The sequence below is a fragment of the Nothoprocta perdicaria genome, unplaced genomic scaffold (genome assembly GCF_003342845.1).
Source record: "Nothoprocta perdicaria isolate Ctin4 unplaced genomic scaffold, notPer1 scaffold_5, whole genome shotgun sequence".
In the NCBI taxonomy this organism is placed as follows: Eukaryota; Metazoa; Chordata; class Aves; order Tinamiformes; family Tinamidae; genus Nothoprocta; species Nothoprocta perdicaria.
In genome coordinates, this window is record NW_020455754.1 from 8208588 (window position 1) to 8231183 (window position 22596).

A 22596-nucleotide genomic window follows, 5' to 3' on the forward strand; every position below is an offset into this window, starting at 1 on the left:
AGGTCAGGCTTCACAAGGCACACAAGAGGTGGTAATCTCCAATCCGGGTCTCATGGATCCATAAATCCAAGGCATGCAGGGTGTTTGGGGAGGATTAGTCTGTTTGGGCATCATATTGTGTGTCCATAGAGTTGGTCTCGGCAGCTGGAAAACTGGCTCCTATGGGCACTTGGTATTTGGGCGTTTAGTCTAGGGTGGTGTCCAATGTCCCTTTGACTTTTCTCTCTTTGTTTTTGAAGCCAGTAAGGGGCCGATTCTCTGCTTCGTCACACGATCTGCCCTGTGGTGAATGAAGAGCCCTTCTGATGAGTGATCTCTCTTGTTTTGCCCCCTTTCCTCCCTGCTCGGAAGGCCGTTTGCGTCCCACGTTTCAATCGGCAGCTTTTGCTGTTCCTGGGAAAGCAGTTCAGCCCTGGGTCAACGAGTCTCAGGGCTATTGAAATCCCTGCCCTTTGCAGGTCATTTTGCCCGGATCCCGGCTCTCTCCAGGATCGTTGAGCAAACAAGCCCTGTACAGCTCGGCAGCACGTGCAGCAGCAGCTCTGCAAGCATGCCACGCACGCGCTGTTCTTCCAAGTGTTTTCTGGATGTGCCTGCGCTTGGGGACAGCGCTGAGGCAGCAGAAAGGCCGTCTGCTCCGCGCAGCCCCTGCCCTGCAGCGTGGGCTGTGGCTGCAGCATCCTGGCCCTTCCCGGGGGTCGGCAGGGTGCTGGGAGGAGCGAGGGTGAATCCCGCGCTCTCCTCCCTCTCCAAAGGCAGCGGGAAAACTTGGCTCGTGCTTTTAGTGCTGCTTTGCATGGGGAGACAATCCTGCTGTCTCCTCTCTGCTGTGGCCTCTGGGCTCGTGTGCTCTTCCTCCCTGAGAGCCTCCAAGTCCAGCCTGCGTCAACCCCCTCAAATGCTGTTATCCTTGAAAACTTTTTGGGAGATTGCCTCTTCGTGCAGTTCCTAACTAAAACAGGGTTATCTGCTGAGATTGACCCTTACTGGTGCTTTTTTTGGCTGCACCAGCAGTAACCCGGGGCTGAGCAGAGCCAGGCAGTGTGCAGGGTGAGCCCTGATGTGTCTGCTTGGGATGTAGGAGCCTGGGGAGCTCTGTCTGGATTTGGGGGACACCAAAGAGGAACATGGGAGAAACAGCACTGGGATTACACGAACCTAACGTCAATAGATGCTCCTCTAGGCGGATAGAGAGTGCCCAACCTGCTAGGGAGACGGAGAGGACACAAGCCTGGCTGGTTGGGATATCCTTTATTTCACACAGCTTCTCCCCAGGTGATGAAGTCCCAACATCTGGCTGCAGTGTTGAGGATGCAGAAGGGCCCTTGTGCAGGCAGGCTGAGGTGTCCTGAGCACTAACAGACCCCTCCTCTCTCTGTCTTTTCTCTCCCTGCTCTCTGCCAGCAGTTCCCTATCAGCAAAGCCCGTACTCGGCTGGGAGCGGCTCCACCGTCATCCAGTGCTACCGCTGCGGGGACACGTGCAAGGGGGAGGTGGTTCGCGTCCAGAGCAACCATTTCCACATCAGGTGCTTCACCTGCCAAGGTAGGAGGGTGCAGCACAAAGAGCCAGCAGCCAAGTTGCCATGTGGGCCCCGAGTGCAGTTTGGAAGGGAAAGGGCCAGGGAGAGACCAGCCTGTCCCGCATGGATGTGATTGCAGCCTCCAGTGGGATTCCCCCAGCGGGATTTGATGCTGGGAGGTGAAGGGGCTGCCAGGGCACCGCGGTGGCCCTGTGCCACACCAAAACCAGCAGCCCATTCTGTGAGCTGGGGCAGCCGAGACCAGGGCGCAGTCACTGTGGCTGCCCAAATGCTGCCAGCTCGGGCCATGCCAACCCCAGATGTACCCATAGCCCGCGTGTGACCCACGGGGCAGTCATTTCATCACCATCACCTCCTCATCATGGGGTGATGAGCGAGGAGGAGACATTGCAAGGCTGGCAGAGGTGAAGTGAGGTGGGGAAGAGCCCCGAGCTGCTCGGGTTGGGGTGGTTGACCCATCGCTTCCACCTTGGTGCTGGGAATGAGCTGGAGATGCTGCGTTTCTGTGTGCTGAAGCTGGGCTGCCTCTGGGGCCTGCAGAAACAGCAGAGCTTGGCCTGGGGTCTCTGCATGCATTGGGCAAGCTGGGCATGGGCCTCCCGTGCTCTGGCACACAGGGCATGGAGGGATGCGGGGGTTGCTGAGCTGGGAGAATGGCAGGATCTGTCCCCTCCTGGTGGGTTACCAGGCCGTGCTGCCCCTCACCTGGTGAGCTCCAGGCTCCTGGTGCCCTCCCCAAGGGACAGACCTTGTCGGAAACCTCCCCGCAGCTGCAGGCAGGAGGAGAGCTGAGGCTGTTAAAGCTAACAGCCCAGAACGGATGCTCAAGGGCTCCTGAGTAAGTTCAGTAAAACAGCTGGATGTGCGCAGGCCAGTGGCCCGTTCTGTAGATTGCCAAGCATCAAATTACCAGGGTTTTTAAAGGTCTCTGCTCCCCTGGGCTCCCATCACCTTGTGCTAAGCAGGGCATAAATCTTCATCCCCTTGGCCACCACTCGGCTGCTCCCCTTGCAGCAACAGCGTTTGGCAGCGGGAGACCCTCCCTCTGGGGTTGTCCCCATCCCTGCTGCTGGTGCCCACGGTGCCTCCTCACCCCCGGCCCTCCTTGGCATGAGCAGCCCTCCTTGTGGCACGTGGGTGCCCTCAGGGCTGGCTGGCACATGCCCGGCCGGGTGCTCCAGCCCCTTTGCCCTCTTCCCCGGCTCGTGTGCCTGCAGAAAACCCATCCAGACAAAGAGCTCCGACAGCCGCTGCCTTCAAAGGGGACACAGAGCCGGCAGGGAGAGCTCGGCAGCGCTTGCTGCCTGATTTCCAAGCGAAAGGGAATAAATAATGAGCAGAAATCCTCCTGTCTTGCCTTCCCTGCAGCTCCTACCCACTGCCACCTTGCCAGCTCTGTGCTAGCCCCAAGCTGCAGCCGCCCCTGACCCACACTGGGTGCAGAGAGGTGTTCCAAAACCCAAAGGCGCCTCAACCTGGCTTCCACACTCTTGCTTCTTCTCCTTGATGCTGTCCCCGAAGCGATGTCGTCTGTGTCCGTTTGTCCAGGGCAGCAGTTCCCGCTCTGCTCCCAGCCCTGCTGCCCCATCCTGCACCCACCGCAGCCCAACACTGACACCTGGTGGTGCTGGGAAGGTCCCCGCTGGCCAGGGAAACCCTCTGAGATGCCTACAAAGCCCTCGCCCTCTAAGGTGTCCTGCAAACTCACAGGGGCATATCTCAACTGGTTGCAAGGAGCCAAGTCTCCATGAGGTGGAGGCCCCTTCACAGCCTCCCTTATGGGCAGCCTCCATGCCGGGGCGATGCTGCCTCCACAACGGGTGCGTGTTCTCCTCTCCAGTGTGCGGCTGCGACCTGGCCCAGTCGGGCTTCTTCTTCAAGAACCAGGAGTACATCTGCACCCACGACTACCAGCAGCTCTACGGCACCCGCTGTGACAGCTGTGGGGACTTCATCACCGGCGAGGTCATCTCTGCCCTGGGAAGGACCTATCACCCCAAGTGCTTCGTGTGCAGCACGTGCAGGTGAGCTGACGTGGTGGCTTTAGGGCATCCAGGTCCTCTCCATGCGGTCACAGTGATGGGGCCAGGATGGTCCTGCCCCCTGCAACGTTTTGTGGGGCACAGGGACAGAGGGTTGTTGCTTGACCCTCAATTCTTCAGTCTGTTCTTCAGAACTTGACACCTCCATAGATATCTTGGCTGCATTTTCATAGTGGAAATTCCTCACAGGTTCCCAGGCCTCTCTCTGATGTCTGGGGCTTGCTTTAACATCTCCCTCAACCCTCCCAGCTCTGCCCCTGTGCACACTCATTACCTCTCCCTTCTGAGCACAAGGAAAGGTATGAGGACTGCCCAGGGCAGTGGGTCCTTCTTGCCCCTATGGAGAGGAGAAGGGCTCCAGGGTTGGCAGCAGAGCTGCTGGGGACATGGGGGTCGGCTGGAGCACAGTGTGGAGCATCCATCTCACATTGCCACCTTTTCCTTGGCCACAGGAAGCCCTTTCCCATCGGGGACAAAGTCACGTTCAGCGGGAAGGACTGTGTCTGCCAAAACTGCTCCCATTCGCTGATCAGCACCAAGCCCATCAAGATCCATGGGCCCAGCCGTAAGTTGACTGTTATCATGTATGTCATATGTGTATTTCTCTCAGGAAAGCCAGCCTGGTTGAGGAGCTAGATACCCTGACTGCGATGCACAGCCCACCTTGTATTTCCTATCCCTTAAATGCATTTTTAAGCTATTTTAGGCCTTGTCCCCTAGTTTTCCTAGCAGGGAAACAGCTCAGTCTTTTCCTGCTCTGAGTAGTGACCAAGGCTGGGGAGCTCCTGGGCACAGCTCTGCTTGCCAGGCTAGACTGAGCTTGGGGAAGTGCCTGCACACAGGACCAACGTGCAGCACACTTGAGTATTTGTGGAGGTTTTGGAGGAGGAATGGGGTAAACCCTTCACTCCACCCAAGATATTTTCACGCTCTGCACATTCAGCCCTGGTTTCGGAAACTCCCTTGGCCTGCTTGTGACCTGGGTGGGTGCTGCCACCAAGCCTTGTGCTGTTTGAGGCAACAACAGGAATTTTGGAGACGGGGTTTGGTTTGCAGCGAGTGGCAGGAGCGGAGGTTGCTTTCCCGATGGGCGCTGCACATCCCAGCCCTGCTGGGATCCCAGGAGAAGGCAGGGGATCCCGTGCTCCCACTGCAGCTGTGTGCCTTGGTAGGAAGCAGTTATTGCCATCGCATCAGAGAGCAGACCCCAGCAGCTGGGAACTGCTGGATCTCATGCTTCCAGCTGCTAGAGGCGGGCAGCCTATAGAGGGAATCCCGGTTTTCCTTCTGTGCTGGCCTTCAAGGTCTCTCTGAACATGAAGAGCCTCCTGGGAACACACTGGGCTTTCCCAAGGGCTTAAGTTATTCCTTGTCTCTACAAGCAGGTTTTGAAAAGCTTCTTATGCTTATTCCCTCACATTGATGATCACAACCTAAAATTCAGCAAGAGCAATAGAAGCGAGGGATATGGAGGAATTTTTGGAGGGATATGACCTTGGTTTGTATCCCAAGTTGCTTCTTATGATGCGTTCCCTTCATGTCATACCCATGTCACGGCCTTTGCACCACGGTCTTTCCTTGCAGCTGGCGCTCTGCCCGTGGCCAGGTTAAGCATAGTGACCTGCAAAGCATCCCTTGGGTGTCAAGCTGTTGGTGCAAAGGGAACAGCTTGAGACCGTGTCTGGGGTGAGGGGACTGCAGAGGTTTAACCACCTTCACTCCAAGGCACCAGGGAAGTGGCCTGACACATGGGAGGCCAGGAGGACCAGCAGCCCTGCCACCAAGTGGTGGCCAAAACCTTGTCGGGGCCTGAGCGCCGGGTCCTGGCCATGGGGAGGAGATAGGCAGCCACACGCTCCATCTCTGGCCTCCTCTGCCCTCCTCTGGCAGTCAGCCCCTCCCTGCTCTCGCAATGTGCTCCTCCCCAGCCTGCAGAGCGAGGTTGCCTGAGGGCACCCTGGTTTATTCATGGGCAGCTGCAGGCAGCAGCCAGATGTACATGAGCCTGCTGGCATCTCCCCTCCCGCTGCCTGGGCATGTTCCTCGTCGGGTGGCACCGGCAGTGCCACCCCAGAAGGGGCGACAGGAGAGGCAGGGCAGGGTTGGAAGGGACTGGTGCTATAGCCCACCTTGGTGCCTCTAAAGGAGGCTGTCCCTGTGAGAAGGATGCTGCGCTGCTCCCTGCAGACCCCGAGCTGTGGGCAGCTCTCAAACCAGAGCCAAGGCAGGGAATGGATCCCGGCTGATCCTGAATGGATCCTGAGCTGAGCTGGCCAGTGGCATGGGGCAAAAGTGCTGCCCCGGCACATGGGGACTTGGGACCTGTTTTCTCGGGGACGAGGTGAGGAGGGAATCATCCCTGCTCAGATGGCTGGAATGGTGCTGCTGTGCTCTGCAGGCAGCTCCATGCAATGCACTGCAAGGAGGCAGCGAGGGAGTTAGGGAGAAACTTCATCTGGCCGTGAGGGCCTGAAAACCTGCAGTACCAGAGGCCAGAGAGAAGAGGACAAGGAGGAGTCAAGGTCGGGGGTCCGAGGCCCATGTGCTTCCTGCTCCCAGCCTTGACAGGAGCCAGGGGAAGCGGGGAGAGGAAGGGAGGCTCGGGAATGCTGCGGTAGGGCCGGATGCGGCTGCTGGAGAGTGCAGCCCTTCCTTTGCTCCGCTGGACGCTCCCACCGCAGAGGCAGTATCTTCCTATCCGGGGAAATGGCATAGGAAAGGAGTTATCCCAAGGGAGGTCCTTTGGGAACAGTGTCAGAGCCAGCGTGATTGCAGCAGGATCATCCCCAAGCAAAGGAGATGCTCTGGGGCAGGGGTGCAGGGCTCTGAGCACAAGAAGGGGGGTTGCTTGGCAGAGACCCTGTGCATGGATGTGGCATTCAGCACTGATGCTCGTGCTCGAATCCACTCCTGTCCCGCCTCCCGTGGGGGTCATGTTAAGTGGCCAGGGTGTCCAGCACGTGCAGGAGGCTCCAGGATTGTCCCGCAGCACGGCCGAGCCCTCCTGGTGCAGAGCTTCAGGGGTTCACGTGCTCCCCTTCCCGCTGTCTCCCCAGACTGTGCAGGCTGCAAGGAGGAGATCAAGCAAGGCCAGTCTCTGCTGGCCCTGGAGAAGCAGTGGCACGTCAGCTGCTTCAAGTGCCAAACCTGCGGCATCATCCTCACCGGCGAGTACATCAGCAAGTGAGTGTCCCTGTTGTGCCCTGGGCTGCTGCTCGCCCTGGGGAGCAGCTACAGGTACCCAGCTCCAACCATCCCACATGGGACACCCCGGTCCGGGTGAGGGATGCAAAGGGAGGCATCTCGGTCGCCTGGGCCCCTCTCACGCCTCGTCTCCCCCCTCTCCCACAGGGATGGGGTCCCCTACTGTGAGTCCGACTACCATGCCCAGTTTGGCATCAAGTGCGAGACCTGTGACCGGTACATCAGCGGCAGGGTGCTGGAGGTGAGTCTCAGAGCCACCCTTGTCACCAGCAGGGATGGGGCCTCGATGGGTGCCCATGGGGTGGGCTGTGCCGGTGCCATCGCTGCACCCTCCGCAGCGCCTCGGATGGATGCGCTCGCCCGGGCTGCATCCCCGCACGCGCCGCCTGTCTGTTGCCTTGGCAACACATCCAGCCCGGCGCCGCTGGACCGGGAAGCGGCAGCGGTGCCAGGCGGAGCCGGCCCTGCAGCCTGCCTGCTGGCGAGGGGGTGCCCGGTGGCCACGGGGAGCATCTGGTAGAGCCGGGATGCTGGAGCAGAGGCAGAGGGAGCGGGGTCACCGGCTGGGGAGGTTGATCAGGGCAAGAGCCCTTCCCATCAGCAGGGTGGCCGGATCCTTCCTGTGCCAGAGCAGGGTGCTCAGCGCCCTGTTGGGCACTGCTGCCCTGGGGCCGCTCAATGCACTGCTCCTGAGGGGCTCCCCTCCCCTGCCTGAGCTGCAGTGAGTCCAGGCCAAGCAGCCCTCTTTTCCATGCCCTCCCGTGAGCCTTGGCTCTCCTACCTGCCTGAGCAGGCTGTGAGCTCTGCCCACCCTGCGCCAAGGTGTGGCTGAAGCCCATGAGATGCTCTGAGCATCAGTCATCTCGCATTAGCACTTCTGCAAACCCTGCTTGCATGAGAGGCCTCGGATGGGCTGGAAGTAATTCAGGTTGGCTCTGGATTCCCTCTAGGCAGAGCCTAGGTGTGACCTTCCTTTGGATACTGTCACGGAGGTGAGATGAACACAGGGTTTGGATCCTGCTGGGCTGGGCAGGAGGAGGGATATGAGGCCCACGAGTCCTGCTTGGTCATGGACCTTCTCCATCCTGGCCACTGTGAGCCCCTGGCTGCTGGTCTCCTGCGGTGGCCAGGGCCAAATACATCCCTAACAGCAGATGTTGAATGTTTTCCTGTAAAACTAGAGGCTTCTCCAGCAGAGTGCAAAAAGGAAAGGGCGCCTTTAAATAATTTTAGGCCTTAATGAGCCTTCTCATGCTCTCCCGTGAGCCGCCGGGCTCTCGGAATGACTCGGAGCTGTGCAGCCAGCCTTGAATGATTAATGAGTCTTTAAGGGACCCCAAGTGATAACGAGCAGGTCTCTTCACTCGCAGCATCTATCAGCCGTTTACGAGCTGTGATAATAATCAATATAAAATAAACAAGGCTTGTACAGTTTGGAGAGTGATCCCTCCTTGAAGAGGAGTGCTGGGTGCTTGAAATCCTGGGTGTTTCAGGAGAAGGGCTGCGTGTGAAGGGCTGGTATATGCTGCCTGGGGAGCATCCAGCCTTGCTGCACATCTGTAGCTCCCTGGTCTGCTAAATATCTCGGGCCTCCCTTCCAGCACACTGTGGCTCATATATGCTATGTGATCTGGATAGGAAACTACAGAGATAGATATTTTCTTCTGCTTCACTCTGAGTGCACCAAGCTGTAGGAGGTGCTATGGGAGGATCAGAGGGCACCAAGCTCTTGCTGCAACCTGTCTCAGATTCAGTACAGATCAGTGGTCTATCCTGGGTCTGCTTTCCCAACTTCAGATGTCTGTAACCATCTTAAAATATTAGCAACCGGAATTGCAGCCACACTGACCTGTAGTGCTTAGTGGCTGGGATGTAGCCAGGTTGTTTTTAATCATTCTTTTCCCTGTGTTTACAGCTGCCTCTTCAGATTGACAGGGTTTAGCGTGACTGCCGTTGATGTCCAGCGCTTGCTGCGAGGAGCAGTGTGCGCTGTGACCGTCGCAGCAAGCCAGCGTCCCGGCCGGGGGATGTGCTCAGAGTTCAGATGATGTGCTCAGCGTTTAGCTAGGGAGGGACTGGCCTTTGCTTAATGAGCCTCTTCCTTTGGCAGCGCAGAGGAGTTGCCTCCCCAGAGCATTGGGCATCAAATGAGATGAGCTTGTTGGAAGGATGTCAAAGATGCAACAGGTTCCAGACAAGGCCCTGGCTTTATATGTATATACATATATATATAGATATAGCAGTAAAATTGGTTTAGGATCCATATGGCCCAGAATCAGTTTGATTTGCCCAGAGTCAGAATGATTTGCTCAGATCCACAGTGTTAAATGAAGGATCTCGACCTTGGCGTTGCGAATGGGACCACGTGCTCAGGAAAACTCCTTGCTCTTCCTTCCTGCTGGAGCTAATGACAGGCCTGGAAAGGAGGACCGGGCCCTTTGCTGCTGCTTGTTAAGTGGAGGATCTGTCCCTGCCTCCACCTGCCCCATGGGTGCTTTTCCCGCCTCCATATGAAGCATTTCGACCTGGATTAGTGGTGTCTGGGCTGTGGGCTGACCCTGCCCCAATCCCCCTGTGCTTAGATGCAAGGTAATATTAGGAACTTGCTAACCCCTGAAAACAGAAAAATCACCCACTCTTCTCCTGCGCAAAGATGCATCCGCTTATATCCTGCCTAAACTGCGGCGGAAAAGCCCCTGGCTGGTGACTAGGGGCTGTCTGCATCGCTGCAGAGAATCCACTGATTATCGGGGCAATCAACACTTTCCTTGGGGCCGACTGACAGCAATCTTCTCCTATCGATCCTCCCCCTTTTCCAGCTGTTTCCACGCTCTCCTCTCGGTATCATAACTATTCCTTTTGTCAGTGAGGGCCTCACCTTCCCTCTACCACCTTAAATCATCCTTCTCCCTCTCTCAGATTATCAGCAGGGTAAAATGTCCCTGTGGGTTTTGCTCTTCCAGCACAGCCCAGGTTGCGCTTAGCTCTGAGCTAGCTCCTACCTCCAGCCCAGAAAATGAGCCTATAATTGAAATGCTAACAGACACTTTGAGTGGAAACAAGCTACCAATTAAACCTATTATCCCTGTCAAAGAGCAAAGGGAGCAGCCCTGCTCCGGCTCATCTGGGAAAACAGCATGTTGTTAGTGCTGGAGTTTGGGTTTGGCTTCACAAACGCAAGGAGGCAGCAGGAGAGTTTCTTCAGGTCATGGGAAAGGAGCTGGAAGGGACAACCAGGGAGGATCTGCAGCACCCCCAGGGCTGGGCTTCCCCCTATCCCTCAGGATGAAGCCTGGGATTCCCTTTGCTTTGCCAGGTTTATCTTCCTCTCTTCCCAGCAACGGTCTGTGGACATGGGGCCCTTAATACTGCTGGGTTTCTTCCAAACCTCAGCACTCCAGAGGCAAGGAACTGGTACAAAACATGGGCTCTTGGCTACGCATTACTTCAGAGGGTCAGAGTTGCTTCTAGATCCAAGATGAATTTACTAAAGGTGTGAGTTGTCTGCGTGCTTTGCTCTGAGGTCTGGGACCCCCTGGCCCTGCTGTCAGAGCCAGGACATCTTTAAACATCTTAGATGATTAAAGCAAAAGGCTGCCATGGGTTCCATAGTCTCGCAGTTGGGATGTTGGAGGCTCCAGTTTCCCCTGCATGTAGCAGTGCTCCCTGGGGCTGCCCCAGGCATTTGGTCACAGTCACCTGGGCACTGCAGCACAGAGGGACACCGGGACGCTGGCCGTGGGGCACGCGAGCAGCTCAGCACTTGCTGGGGGGCAGATTTCCCTGCGAGCAGCTCAGCACTTGCTCAGGGGCCGTTTCTCTGCCCGCAGGCGGGAGGGAAGCATTACCACCCCACGTGTGCCCGCTGCGTCCGCTGCCACCAGATGTTCACAGAGGGAGAGGAGATGTACCTGACAGGTAGGGACGCCGCTGGCGCGGGGGATCCCGCTGCAGTAGCAGCTCCCACCTCTTCCCTGGTGTTGTCCCCAACTTTTTCCCAGCGGAAGGCAGCACTGGCGGGGTTAAGCCTTTGTTGGTGCAGCTGGAAGGTTTCCTCTTGCAGGAGCTGGTCCCTGCCTGGAACTGTGGGTTGTTTTTCCTCCTGTGCTGCCTGACATCCTGAGTCACTAATTACCGAGTGGATGGGTGGGACAGGGGCATTTGCAGGGCTGGATGAAGAGTCAGGGAGGGGAGATGGAGGCCGGGGGTCCTGGCAAGGTGGACGGCAGGGCCTGTCTGACCTGCTTATTGCTGGGATGCAGCCAGCAGCACCAGGAGGCGGCCAGATGTGGGTGCTGCAAAACAGGGAGCTGCAAGGATGGGAAGGAGTGATTTGCCAGTGCGGGCGAAGGAGCCTTGTGAACCTAGCGCTGCCTCTCTTCCCAGGGCATTCCCGCGGTGGGGATGGGGTGGAGGAGGTGCCCAGGAAAGCCTGTGGGACGCAGCGTGGTTCGAATCCTGCTCCCAGCTGTTGTCCTTGAGGGACTGCCCCTCTCTATGAGGGCTTAATGAGGGGAGCTGCTCAGCTGAGTGCGATGCTGCTTAGGTGGAGCAGAAGCTCCCTCGTGTCTCGCTGCTGCTGGAGAGCGCAGGCATGACCCTCACCAGAGGGACAGACAAGCTCCAGCTTGGTGCCGCAGGGGCCATGTGCTAAAATAGCAGGAGTGTCTGCAGGGACAGGATGGGGCTCACTCGTGGCAGAGGCAGTTAGATGTCCCCTAACAGCTGGCCCGGGCTGCACATGGCATGAAAAACCCTCTCTCTCCCCTGCATTTCAGGATCTGAAGTGTGGCATCCTATATGCAAGCAGGCAGCAAGAGCAGAGAAGAAACTGAAGGTAGGTGGCCGGGAGAGGTGACCTGCTCATGGAGGTGGCACATCCCCAGGGATGCTGGTCCCCAGGCTCTCAGCCACTGCCTGCAGTGTCCGGCAAGGCCACCCAAGGCACAGGGTTGTCCTGTGGGATCTGGATCTGTCCCGAGAAGAGGCCAGGCAGCCCTGGTGCCAACTCTGTCCTCGCTGTGCACTGTGGTGTGCCTGCTTGCAGGTCCCTCCCCACCATGCCCTGGTCACACTGACTCAAGCAAAGGCTGAGGCCACCTGGGCTCTCATCTGCTCCCTGCTTTTCTGTGTCCACAGCACAGAAGAACATCAGAAACCTCCATCTCGCCGCCTGGCTCCAGCATCGGCTCCCCAAACCGAGTCATCTGCGTAAGTAGAGCTCTGCTCCTCTCGCCGTGGGGCGGCTGGAGAGCTCCTGCCGGGGACTTGGGGTACGCTCACAGAAGGGAACGATGGCTCCCGATGCCGGGCTGCAGCATGAGGTGTCCCCAGGGGACGAGACCAGCTTTTGGGGCCGTGCTGCACTCACCCAAGTGAGATATCATACTGGGACTGTCATTAAAACAGACCAGGAGTGCTCAGAGGGATGTCACAGTCCCCAGATCCCAGCTCCTCTGCCACTTCCCACTGCTGCCTCTCCAGGAGTCTCTGCTTACCTCTTCTCTCTGCCACGGGGACCACGGGGCTCTGTTCGCTCTGCTTTCGGCTCCGCACTCCTTCCCTCTCGCCGTCTCTTCCTTTCTGTCTCTGTCTCTCCCTCTCCCTAGGCTAAAGTGGATAATGAGATCCTTAATTACAAAGACCTGGCAGCTCTTCCCAAGATTAAAGCCATCTATGAAGTGCAGCGTCCTGACCTCATTTCGTACGAGCCCTATCACAGATACACATCGGACGAAACGCTGGAGAGATATAGCTATGGGGAGGTACTGAGTCTCAACACGCTCCATGCAGAGCTGCAGGAGTCTCAGGGACAGGGCAGGCAAGATAAGAAGTCACCCTTGGGTTTGGTGCAGCAGGGAGGCTTCCTCCTTGCAGCCTAGACCGTGGGAGAAGCTCCCATCCCTCCGGGATGCAGGGACGGATTGGCAGTGGGATGCTTCTGTGTCACCCGAGGGCTCTGCGCAAAGCCTGACTCCAGGCAGGTCCTGCAAGCTGTGTGCATGGTGCTTCCTGCTGTAGAGCTGGATGGAGGAGCTGGGATAGTCTAAGCCTGGCTCTGGTACCTGTGTAAACTGCTGGTTCTGGCACTGGGGAAGAGGATTGGGCTGGTGCCTTATTGCAAAGCACCTTATGAGATGATGCCAAAGCAGCCCCTGCCCCACGGGGCTTCCCTGGTCCACTTCCCAGAGCAGGGGGAAGCCAGTGGGTGACTTCACCAAGGCAATGAGAATGAGGGGGGTCTGCACAGCTCCCATGGAGCTCAGGGGCCATGAGAGCAGGATTTGGGACCCTTGAGGTCGTGCTGCAGCATCCCTTGCATCCCTGGCCCCGGGGCTTATCCCAAGCCTTGCTTCCTGCAGCCCACCCCGCAGCAGTGTCACCAAAGGCAGGTGGTGGCACCGCTGCCCAAAGGAGTGATATGCTTTACCTTGGGTGATGCCCCGTGCAGTGGGGACAGAAGAGAGCTCCCTCCAGCTCCCTGGCCTCCATGGAGGCAGGCAGGGGGGATCCAGTGCTGGAAAAGCCTTTGGCTGGCGGGGATATTTGGGCATTGCTCAGAGCACATCTGGGCTGCTGCTCCGTGGAACCCAGTTGCGCCCTGGCCCAAAGCTGAGCAGTGGAGACGGCGACAAGCCAGTATTCATCCCCCGTCGCTGGACCTGCTGTCCCACCGGCCACCTGCAGCACCTACCAGCTGTAGCGGGCTGTATATCCAGCCAGCGGGCTGCAATGTGGGGAAAAGGGGCTGCCCCATGGCCCTGCCCTGTCCCTGCTGCTGATAACCATGTGCTGTCTCTCTCTCCCGCTCTGCCTCCGCTGCCTGCAGTCCCTGGGAGCCCTGTCCCCCTACTCACAGGTAACGGCCCGCGGCGCTGCCGGCGCAGGGGGGGCGGCTGCAGCGGCGAGGGGGGTAGTTTGGCCGTGGTGCTGCATCCTTCTTGCCCTAGGAGCGTTTGAGTGGCACTGTGGGACTGCACGGAAGCAGGAGCTCTGCTGAGCACTGTGTGGGTGGAGGAGACGGGGAGCCGAGAGGGCTGCTCCTGTCCGTGGGGGAAAGCGGCTCCGTGGCAGGGCAGCCCCGTGGTGGTTCCCATGCTGTGGAGGGGAAGGTTTGTGGCAACAGGATGGGAACGTGGGGGAGATGGTGATCCAGCCAGGCCCTCCAGGCTGCCAGGGATATGGGATTCAGTCCTGGGATGTTCTCCCAAAGAACATTCTGCAAGGCACTGCAAGGATGGGCCTGCAAGGCACTGATCTTGCCGTTGCTGGCATTTCCCAGCCTGTGTCCAACACCTGTGCCCCGTCAGCCTGAGCGCCTGCTCTAGCCATGACCTCTTTTTCCACACCTTGCCCTGCTCCTAGGACATCTACGAAAGCATCGACATCCGGCAGAGACGGGCCTCCAGCCCCGGCTACATCGACTCTCCCACGTACAGCCGCCAGGGCATGTCACCCACCGTCCCGAGATCCCCGCACCATTTCTACCGCTCAGGTGAGGATCTCGGCCGCAGCGCCAGGCCGGGCCAAGCTCGGCTGCCCCAAGGCGTGGGGCTCCCCAAGACATCCCTGCTTTTCCCAGGGACCTCTGTGCTCTGGTTAAGCTGCCTGGGGCAAGGACATAGGCTGCCTCTTGGGTTCCTCAGGACCACAAGTGGTGGGAGCTGTGGGCAGTGACTGTCTGCTTGGTGCCTCCTCCACTTCCAGTCTCACCGAGTGAGCGGTGAGAAGAGGCAAAGGGGCTTTGTCCTGGCCCAGAGCTGAACTGGAAAATGGGATAGGGCTGGACATGGTCCCAAGATCCAGTGAAGTCTGGAGGACAGAAGGAGGACCCCAGACTCGAGCTGGGCTGGTCACTCAGGCAGGGGGGATGCACAGGACTGCTTGTGTCCTGCCGCTGCTGCAAGGGTCCTTGTGCACGTGCACACATCCCTGCAGTGTGTCTGGGGAGGAAGCTGTGTGTCCGTTCCACATCTCCTGACGTTCAGAGCTGGGGAAGAACAGGCAGGAGAACACGAGATCCGCAAGACTGGAAGTCCTGCATCCCTGGAGCTACTCCTGCATTGCACAGCCAGTGGCCTTTCACTTTGCTTTCAGTTGCAGGGTTTCCAGCCTTCCCCCCATGAATGATGGGGGAATCTGCTGCCTTGTAACAGCACCCGCCCATGGGGCTTCCTCTGCATCCCACCTTCATTGAGAGATGCAGCAAAGCTCCCCTCACTCCATCACCCCTCATTCCGGATCGCAGCCTGGCACGTGTCCCCATCTCACCCGCCACTTGGGTAGCTCCCCGCTCTCCTAACAAACACCGCTGCATTTAACACCCATTTTCTTCTGCCTCTTGTTCTCTCTCTCGGTCACTTACGGCTGCTTCTGCTCGGCACCACATAGGCACAGAGAGCGGGCGCAGCTCCCCCTACTATAGCCAGTTAGATGTGAGGTCCTCCACTCCAACCTCATACCAAGCGCCCAAGCATTTCCACATTCCAGGTAGGCTCTGGAGCGCCCCGGCGCCGTGGGGAAGCACCGTGTGTTTCGCATGCCCGCATGTGCCGTTCCCTGTGTGCTGCATGCGTAGCTCCACCGCCTGCCTAGAGCCAGCTGGCAGCAGGATCTACCCCTGGTAGAGGCCATCCATAAACAGGACCTGCAGCTTGAACTCTCCTCCCTCCCCATCACCACCCAGAGGTCCCGGAGCCTTCCGGAGTCTGCTTGATCCTTGCAATGTCCCTCTTCCTCCTCCTCTTCCCGACCTTCTTCCACTCTGCACACGGAGAAGCCCCCCCTGCAGAGAGCCTGCCCCTTCCCCTGCCTCCTGCCCAGGACCACGGGGTGAAGCTTGTCTGCCAGCAGCCTGTCTGCACCCATCCTTTACAGATGACTATTTTATACTCCCCCTAGGGCCCGCCGCTCCCTCCCCCCAGAGTCTTCTGGGCTTGCCAGATGGCTGCTCCCCTTCTGCAGGGATTGCAGGGGGCCACCAGGTAAGGGCCACCACCCCCGCTCCCGGCCACGCAGAGCCCACGGGGACAGGGGATGGAGCGGGCACAGGGAGAGGCGGGAGGGCAGCAGGCACGGCCGCCCCTCAGTGTGCACAGCGGGGCAGAGGAGAGACCCTCCGTGCCCTGCACTGGCCCCAACCCCACGGCTGCTCCCTGCTCAGCTCCAGGCACTTCCCGCTGCACCATAGTTGGGTGGGACCCCCCCATAGATCCCATGCCCCCCAGCTAGGAAGACACCCCGAGGCTTCCCACTGCAGCCCCCTTCTCCCCGCTCCGTCCCCACGCGGGCTCGGCCCGGCCTGCCCTCCTGCTCACGGTCCGTGGTTTATGGATGGCCCCCTCGCTGCTCTGCCGGCTCAGCCGCTTGGCCCCTGCACGGGGCCGGGGCCTCGCTGCAAGGCGCCAGGTTGCTTCCTCCTCCCAGCTCGCTCTTTTCTCTCTGTGCTGCGGAAAGAGGCTTTCGGCTTGGTTTGTTTTGCCCTCAGGTAGAGCGCGCATGGTCCTGCTAGGCTCACGCACCCCCGCGGGAGCGCGTGGGGCTGTGCGCCCACCCAGGGCAGAGCCCGCGGCTCCTGCCCGCATCCCCATCTTCTCCTGGCCGCATCCCTGTCCTCTCCTGGCCGGCCCCTCGGTCGGTGAGGAGAGCGTGGGCAGGAGCAGGGGGCTGCCCCGCGGTGCATGCTGCCGCTCGGGCGCTCGCTGCATGTCCCGTGCGCACCGCTGCCCGCGGTGCTCCCCGCGGCGCTCCCTGCGCCCCGCAGTGCTCCCTGCGCCCCGCGGCGCTCCAGCCCTGCGCTCCGGACCACGGAGGCAGCGCAGCAGCCTGGGCAGAGCATCTCCCGCAGGACCTCTGTCCTGCCCGCTCTTGGCAAACTCGACTGACCTCCCCTTCCTTCCTTCTTGCCCTCTTGCTTCCATTTCTTTCCTTCTTCTTCCACCAGCTGCTGGCGAGAGTAACATCTACCGGAAACCCCCCATCTACAAGCGACACGGTACAGTCTGCCCTCTCGATACAGTCTGCCCTTCTCATGAGGTTGTGGGGAGAGCTGGACAGAGCTGCGGGCCGCGAGCTTGGAGAGCAGCACGGGCTTGGGGCCAGCAGGGCTCGACACTGCTCCGTGCGGGGCCTGGGGCTTGGGGGATTGAAAGAGGTGACAGAAAGGAATGTTGTCCCCTGGGGTTAGCAGAGGAGGGCTGATCAGGACTGCAACAGCAAGGCCAAGCACAGGGGACTGGGATGGAGAGGGATGAGGGTGGCCAGTGCTTGCCGAGGCCAGGCCAGAGCAGCCTCAGAAACAGGATGAAGTAACCGTTTCACATGGAGCCATAAGAAAAATCAGCAGCCTTCATAGATGCAGCAGCTGCAATGGGCCCTGAGGAGGCGTTTGGGAGTGGGAGGTAGAGGCGTGGGGAGTTGGGGTCACCCTTCTCCATAGGGCTGCCCTGCTCTCCCTGGCTGGCGCTGGTGCCTGGCAGGGGAGCAATAACCATGTGTCTCCTTCTCTCTCTCGGGCTCTCCTTTCCCGCCTCCCTTCCCGGCCCTGGCTGCTGCACCCGCTGCTGTAAGTAGCTGCCGTCTGCTGAGTGTCCTGTGCTGGGCGCGAGGGCTGGCGAGGGCGCCCTGCCTGCACCCCCCTGTCCCTGCCCGACATCCCGCTCCTGGTGGCCCCTCGCGTCCCCAGGGACAGGGCAGTCGTTTCTCCTGACGGAGCAGGAGGAGGCGGTCGAGCGCTGCTGGGTTTCCCACGCACGTCCCCAAGGTTTGGGAGAAGATGCAGAGGATCCCAAGCTGTGGGTTTGACCCGGGGAGCTGAGCACCTGCCTGAGACAGAGATGCTGGGCTGCCCGCTCTGTTCCCCACGCTCTGCAGCCACCTCAGCCTTCCCCGGCATAAGCTGCCGAGACCTCCTTCCCCACGGGGAACGCGCCTTCCTCCATCCCTTCCCTCTGGATCCCGCTCAGATCCTCTGCACTTATTGCCATCTCTGGTGACAGGCCATCCGGAGGGGCACAGGTCACTGGCAGGGGACACCAAGGGCACTGGAATCTGGGGCAGGCGCTGTTCAGGGCCCGGAGCTTGGTTTGGTGCTATGGGTCTGAGCCTATGAGCCACTTGGGTCCCTTCCTCAGCAGCAGACCCTGTGTTTGTGACTGTCCCCAGCAGCAGTTTGCAAAGGGGTTGTTTCCAGGTGTGCTCTGTGCTGTCCCGTGCACAAAGTGCTGCCATGTGGGATGGCGAGGGAAGAGGATTTGCCTTCACCCCAGGGTGGATCTTTGCAAGCCCTTTCAGAGGGAGGATTTGTCCTTGTTACAGCTCTCTGCCCTCCTCTTGCAGACAATCCCCCTGCAGCCACGAAAAGCAAAACCAGCGAAGACATCGCGCAGTCATCCAAGTACAGCCCTGCCTACTCCCCAGACCCGTACTACCACTCCGAGTCAGAGTACTGGTCCTTCCAAGGCTCCCCCAAAGGTAACGGACCGGCTGGAGCAAGGCTCAACTCGCGAAACCTGCCCCCACACCTGGCACATCTGGAGAGATTTGCCCTGGGACCTCCATGCTGGACTTGGACCCAAGGGTGGGCTCAAGAAGCAGGAGTGATAGAGACCCTGCCAAAGCCACCCCAAGTCCTGGCAACCCTTGGGAACTGCTGTCCCCATCCCGCTGGGCCCTGCCTGCTCCCCACCCGCCGCTGGCTTTGCCCCATCTGAGCCCAGCACGTGTCTCCCTGCAGCGCCCCGGGCCCGGAGGTTCTCGTCGGGAGGCGAGGAGGACAGCTACGAGCGGGGGATGCACAAGGTAAGCGATGCTCCCTACCTACAGCCTGATGGGGACAGGCAGCAAGGGGCTCAGTGGCACCTTGGGGAGGCACCACCACCCTCCTGGTGAGGGGGGCAGCAGATGGGGTTTGATAAACCCACATTCATCATGAGGGCAATGGAGTTGGATGAGCCCATGCCCATCATAGGGGAGATGGGGTTGAGGAGCCCACGCTCATCCTGAGGGCGACGGGGTTTGATGAGCCCGTGCTGTGCCCTCCCTTGGGGTAAGGGCCGGCAGGGGGAAAGCATGGGTGCAGAGCAGCTCTTCCCCGGTGCCCAGATCCAGAGCGGCATCGGCAGGCTGATCCTGAGGGAGGAGATGAAGGCCCGGTCCAACTCCTACGCGGACCCCTGGACGCCTCCTCGCAGCTCGGCCAGCAGCAGGGAGGCTCTGCACACGTCCGGCTACGAGGGCTCCCTCAACGGCTGTAAGGGTGGCACCTTCCCCGGCCATCATGCCATGGTCCCTGTCCATCCCACCTTGGCAGGACCTGGGGCACTATGAGAACTACAGAGGGAGGCTACAGGCCTGGGAAGGGGTGGTTGGAAAGGTGGGATGGACGCCAGGATTGGCCTTGAGCGACTGTTCCCCTCCTTGGAGGGCTCTGTCCTTACCCTGAGCTCCCGAATGGGGCTGGCACCCATGGGACCTTGGGCTGGAGGGAGCCCCAAGCGGTGCGGGGCCCTTGCTGCCCTCTGAGCCACCCTCTGCTCCCCTTGCAGCTCCGCGGACACACTACCTGGCTGACAGCGGTGAGTCTCGCGCCCCTCGGGCCCTTCTGCCTCTGCTCTGGGCAGGGAGTGGGGATTGACGTCGCAGATGTGGGTCTGGGACCAGCGGGGAAGAACTGGGAAGAGAAGGACCTGCTTGGAGGGCTGTGCTAAGGGAGCAGCCTAGTCCTGGGAGCAGAGCCGGGAGAGGACTCGGTCTGAGACACCGAGATCGAGACAGGCCTGTGTGGGCGAAGGGTGAGAGAGAGAGCAGCCATGGGAAAGGGAGAGAGAAGTTTCAGCATGGCAGGGAAAGGGGTGGGAATGAGACACAACCGGAGAGGAGACAGAACCTGGCAAGCTCAAAAGTAGATAGGGAAGGAGCTGGAAAGCTCATTTGGGGACAAAAATGACCCCAAATGCCGCATGTGTGGCAGGAGCTGAGTGCAGGCTGGAGCAGAGCGGGGATGTGTGAGCACTGCGACGGGGACAGCCGGGGGTGCTGTCCCGTGGGAGCAGCCCCTGCCTTTGCACTGATGCACCCTGCGTGGTTCCTTTCCAGACCCCCTCATTTCCAAGTCGGCCTCGCTCCCTGCCTACAGGAGGAACGGGCTGCACAGGGTAAGCGTCCCCAGCGTGTGCCCTGTTTTCCCATTGCCAGGCTTGGGGAGCGGGTCCCTCTTTGGGGTGGTGGGTGCCAGGGGGTGCCTGGGCGCAGGCAATGCCAATGTGCAGGGTGCCTCTTGCTCATCGTCACCCTCTGTGTCCCCTCGCAGCCTCCCAGCGCTGAGCTCTTCCACTACGACAGCACCAACGCCGTCAACTGGGGCATGCGAGGTAAGCGGGAGGTGGGCAGGGGGCTCCTGGACACGACTCAGGGCTCACCCAGGCTGGAGGGGCGGGATGGGGATCCCTGCGGCTCTGGGGAAGGGATCCTGGCCAAGGAGGTGTCCGAGTGGCTCATGTCTCTGTTTCTTGTCTCTCCTCTCTCCCTGCAGAGTACAAGGTAAGGTGGCCCTGCTTGCAGGGTCCCTGCTCCAAGGGGCAGCTGCCGCCTGGAGGTGCCCAATACCACCCTGAGGACGTCCCTGAGAAGCTTCCTTGTGCCTCCAGACCCTGCTGTGATGGCGGATTCATTCTCCTGCATCCTTCTAAGCTCCCCACCAGACAGTCCCATCCCAGGACTCAGGGTCCTTCCCCTCCTGCTAGTGTTCCAGGCTCTTTGCTGAGCAGATTTGGTGGCTCGTTTCTAGCTCGCACATGGCTCTGGATCATTCTGGGCCTTACAGAGCAAGCAGAGGACCTCCACATTGCCATTCAAGAGCCATCAAGGTTCTTGAATTCCCTCTGGATTAGAGTCTGTCATGGCCCCATCTTAGCCATGCCCTGTCCAAGCCTTGGTGGGTGGCAGTGCCAGCCAAGTGCCTTAGGAGTAGCCTTTGCCTTGGTGTCCCCACACTTCCAAAGCTTGCCCCGAGTGCTGTGCTCTTCCAGCTCCAGAGTCAGCCCATGGTCTTCGCTTCTCCATGTAGATATACCCGTATGAGCTGCTCCTGGTGAAGACGAGAGGGAGGAACCAGCTGCCCAAAGATGTGGACAGGACTCGGTTAGAGGTGAGGGGAGCCTTTTCCACCGCTCACAATATCCTTGGGGCTCGGAGGGGCCCAGTCGGGCGGTCCCCAAACCTGCATCCCACCCCATCAGACCCCACAGAGCCCCCAGGCGCTCACACGTGCCACTTGTCCTCCAAGGGAATAGCATCCCACCAGCCTGGCCCTGGTCCCCGCAGCCCCCCTGCCCAGCCCTGTCCCCATAACCCCCCGAGCCCCCGTCCCAGCAGCCCCTCTCTCCCCAGCGCCACCTCTCCCAGGAGGAATTCTACCAGATCTTCGGCATGACCATCGCCGAGTTCGACCGCCTGGCCCTGTGGAAGAGGAACGAGCTGAAGAAGCAGGCCCGGCTCTTTTAAACGCAGTGCACTATAAATATATACATACCTATAAATATATACATAGAAAGATCTCTATACTGCAGCTCTGTATGAGTCTCAATGCTGGCTGTGACAGAGGCACCCTCTGCACCCCTGAGAGTGAATTGGAGTCTCGCAGATAATTTTATGCTGTTTCTTTTTCTTCTTGACCTCTGGGAGACTGGGGTGGGGATCTTCTCTTTCGTGCTCTTTGGCAGGGAGAACATCTTGGTTTTACATCAACCCTGGCATTTTCTAGGAGCTAAAGCAACGTGAGCTCTGTGCACTTGGTATCTCTCTACCAATCCACCCTGGTGAGGGGAGAGGGTTTTCCCAGGCCTATTGTCCCAATTGGTCCCATTCCAGCTGCAGGAGAGCAGGATCCACAAGCTTCCTGGGATGCTGCAGAGCTGGGTCCCCAAGGAGGGGAGTTAGGATGAGTCTCCCCAGAATCCCTGCTTAGGAGGGACCTGACCAAGGGGGGGCCTCAAAGACAACTAGGACCAGCAGGGTGCAAACCTGCCTTTGGGCTGCTGCAGAAAGTGGAGGGGTGGTCTTGTCCCCCCTCACCCTTCACCCAGCTGGTCTATATGTATTTACTTATGAGTCTGGAAAATTTCCTGGGTATCTTTTCAGGAAATGGGGAGCCCAGTCTGGGCTCTCTGGTGTGGGGGACGTGTACAGGAACAGGGACCCCCATGGGCAACCCCAAAGTGCAGTCCTGAGTCCTCCAAGGGGCCAGGTTTCCCTGAATACTTGGTATTGCCAAGGAGACAGTTTCTCCTGCCAAAGAAGTGGAACGATGATTTTTCACACCATTGAAAACCCAAGCCCTTCTTCAATAAAAGCAAGAAGGGACATAGAGGGATGCCACACTGCTGCCCACCAACTGCTGCATCTCCTGCTGTGCTTTTCCTGAGCTTCTCCTGATTTACTCCATCATTGGTATCTCTGTCCCAGATCAAATCCCTCTGGCAGCTTTCAAGAACAAAGGCATTTACCAAGGGTGGTTTGCACTTATTCCAATGCAAAATAATAGGGATTTTGGTTCTATATGTTGCTTTTTTTTCAACTTTGCAGATATGTTCTTTTTTAAACAAAACAAGCATTTTTTCTGGTGTGAATTGTGTTGCTCTGATTTTCTACCTGCTTGTTAAGCACAAATTGCAGGAATATTGCAAGTCTGAGCCACCCCAAGCAGGCCAGCAAGGCTACAAGACACCTTTATAGGAGCTGAGCAGGCAGGTTCCTTTCTGGGTGACGGCAAGGATCTCGTTTGCCTTCACCATGCAATGAGCCAGCTCT

General features: G+C 59.1%; 1 protein-coding gene across 2 annotated transcripts in view; it reads left to right on the forward strand.

The window, feature by feature from the left end:
* The window catches only part of ABLIM3 (actin binding LIM protein family member 3), a 49474-nt gene extending 27370 nt beyond the window's left edge, over nt 1-22104 (forward strand). Inside the window, exons 2-23 of one of the 2 annotated variants that reach the window (XM_026047530.1) lie at nt 1408-1545; nt 3384-3567; nt 4038-4150; nt 6642-6768; nt 6937-7030; nt 10620-10707; nt 11568-11626; nt 11929-12000; nt 12399-12554; nt 13619-13648; nt 14155-14284; nt 15181-15279; nt 16733-16783; nt 18142-18261; nt 18524-18588; nt 18892-19039; nt 19335-19364; nt 19885-19943; nt 20099-20159; nt 20321-20328; nt 20855-20935; nt 21178-22104. In XM_026047530.1, coding sequence (XP_025903315.1) covers nt 1408-1545; nt 3384-3567; nt 4038-4150; nt 6642-6768; nt 6937-7030; nt 10620-10707; nt 11568-11626; nt 11929-12000; nt 12399-12554; nt 13619-13648; nt 14155-14284; nt 15181-15279; nt 16733-16783; nt 18142-18261; nt 18524-18588; nt 18892-19039; nt 19335-19364; nt 19885-19943; nt 20099-20159; nt 20321-20328; nt 20855-20935; nt 21178-21291 — 2027 coding nt within the window. In that variant the 3' untranslated portion in view covers nt 21292-22104. The remainder of the gene's footprint in view (nt 1-1407; nt 1546-3383; nt 3568-4037; nt 4151-6641; nt 6769-6936; nt 7031-10619; nt 10708-11567; nt 11627-11928; nt 12001-12398; nt 12555-13618; nt 13649-14154; nt 14285-15180; nt 15280-16732; nt 16784-18141; nt 18262-18523; nt 18589-18891; nt 19040-19334; nt 19365-19884; nt 19944-20098; nt 20160-20320; nt 20329-20854; nt 20936-21177) is intronic. The other variant, XM_026047531.1, reaches the window with a different exon arrangement.
* Nucleotides 22105-22596: the final 492 nt, after the last annotated feature.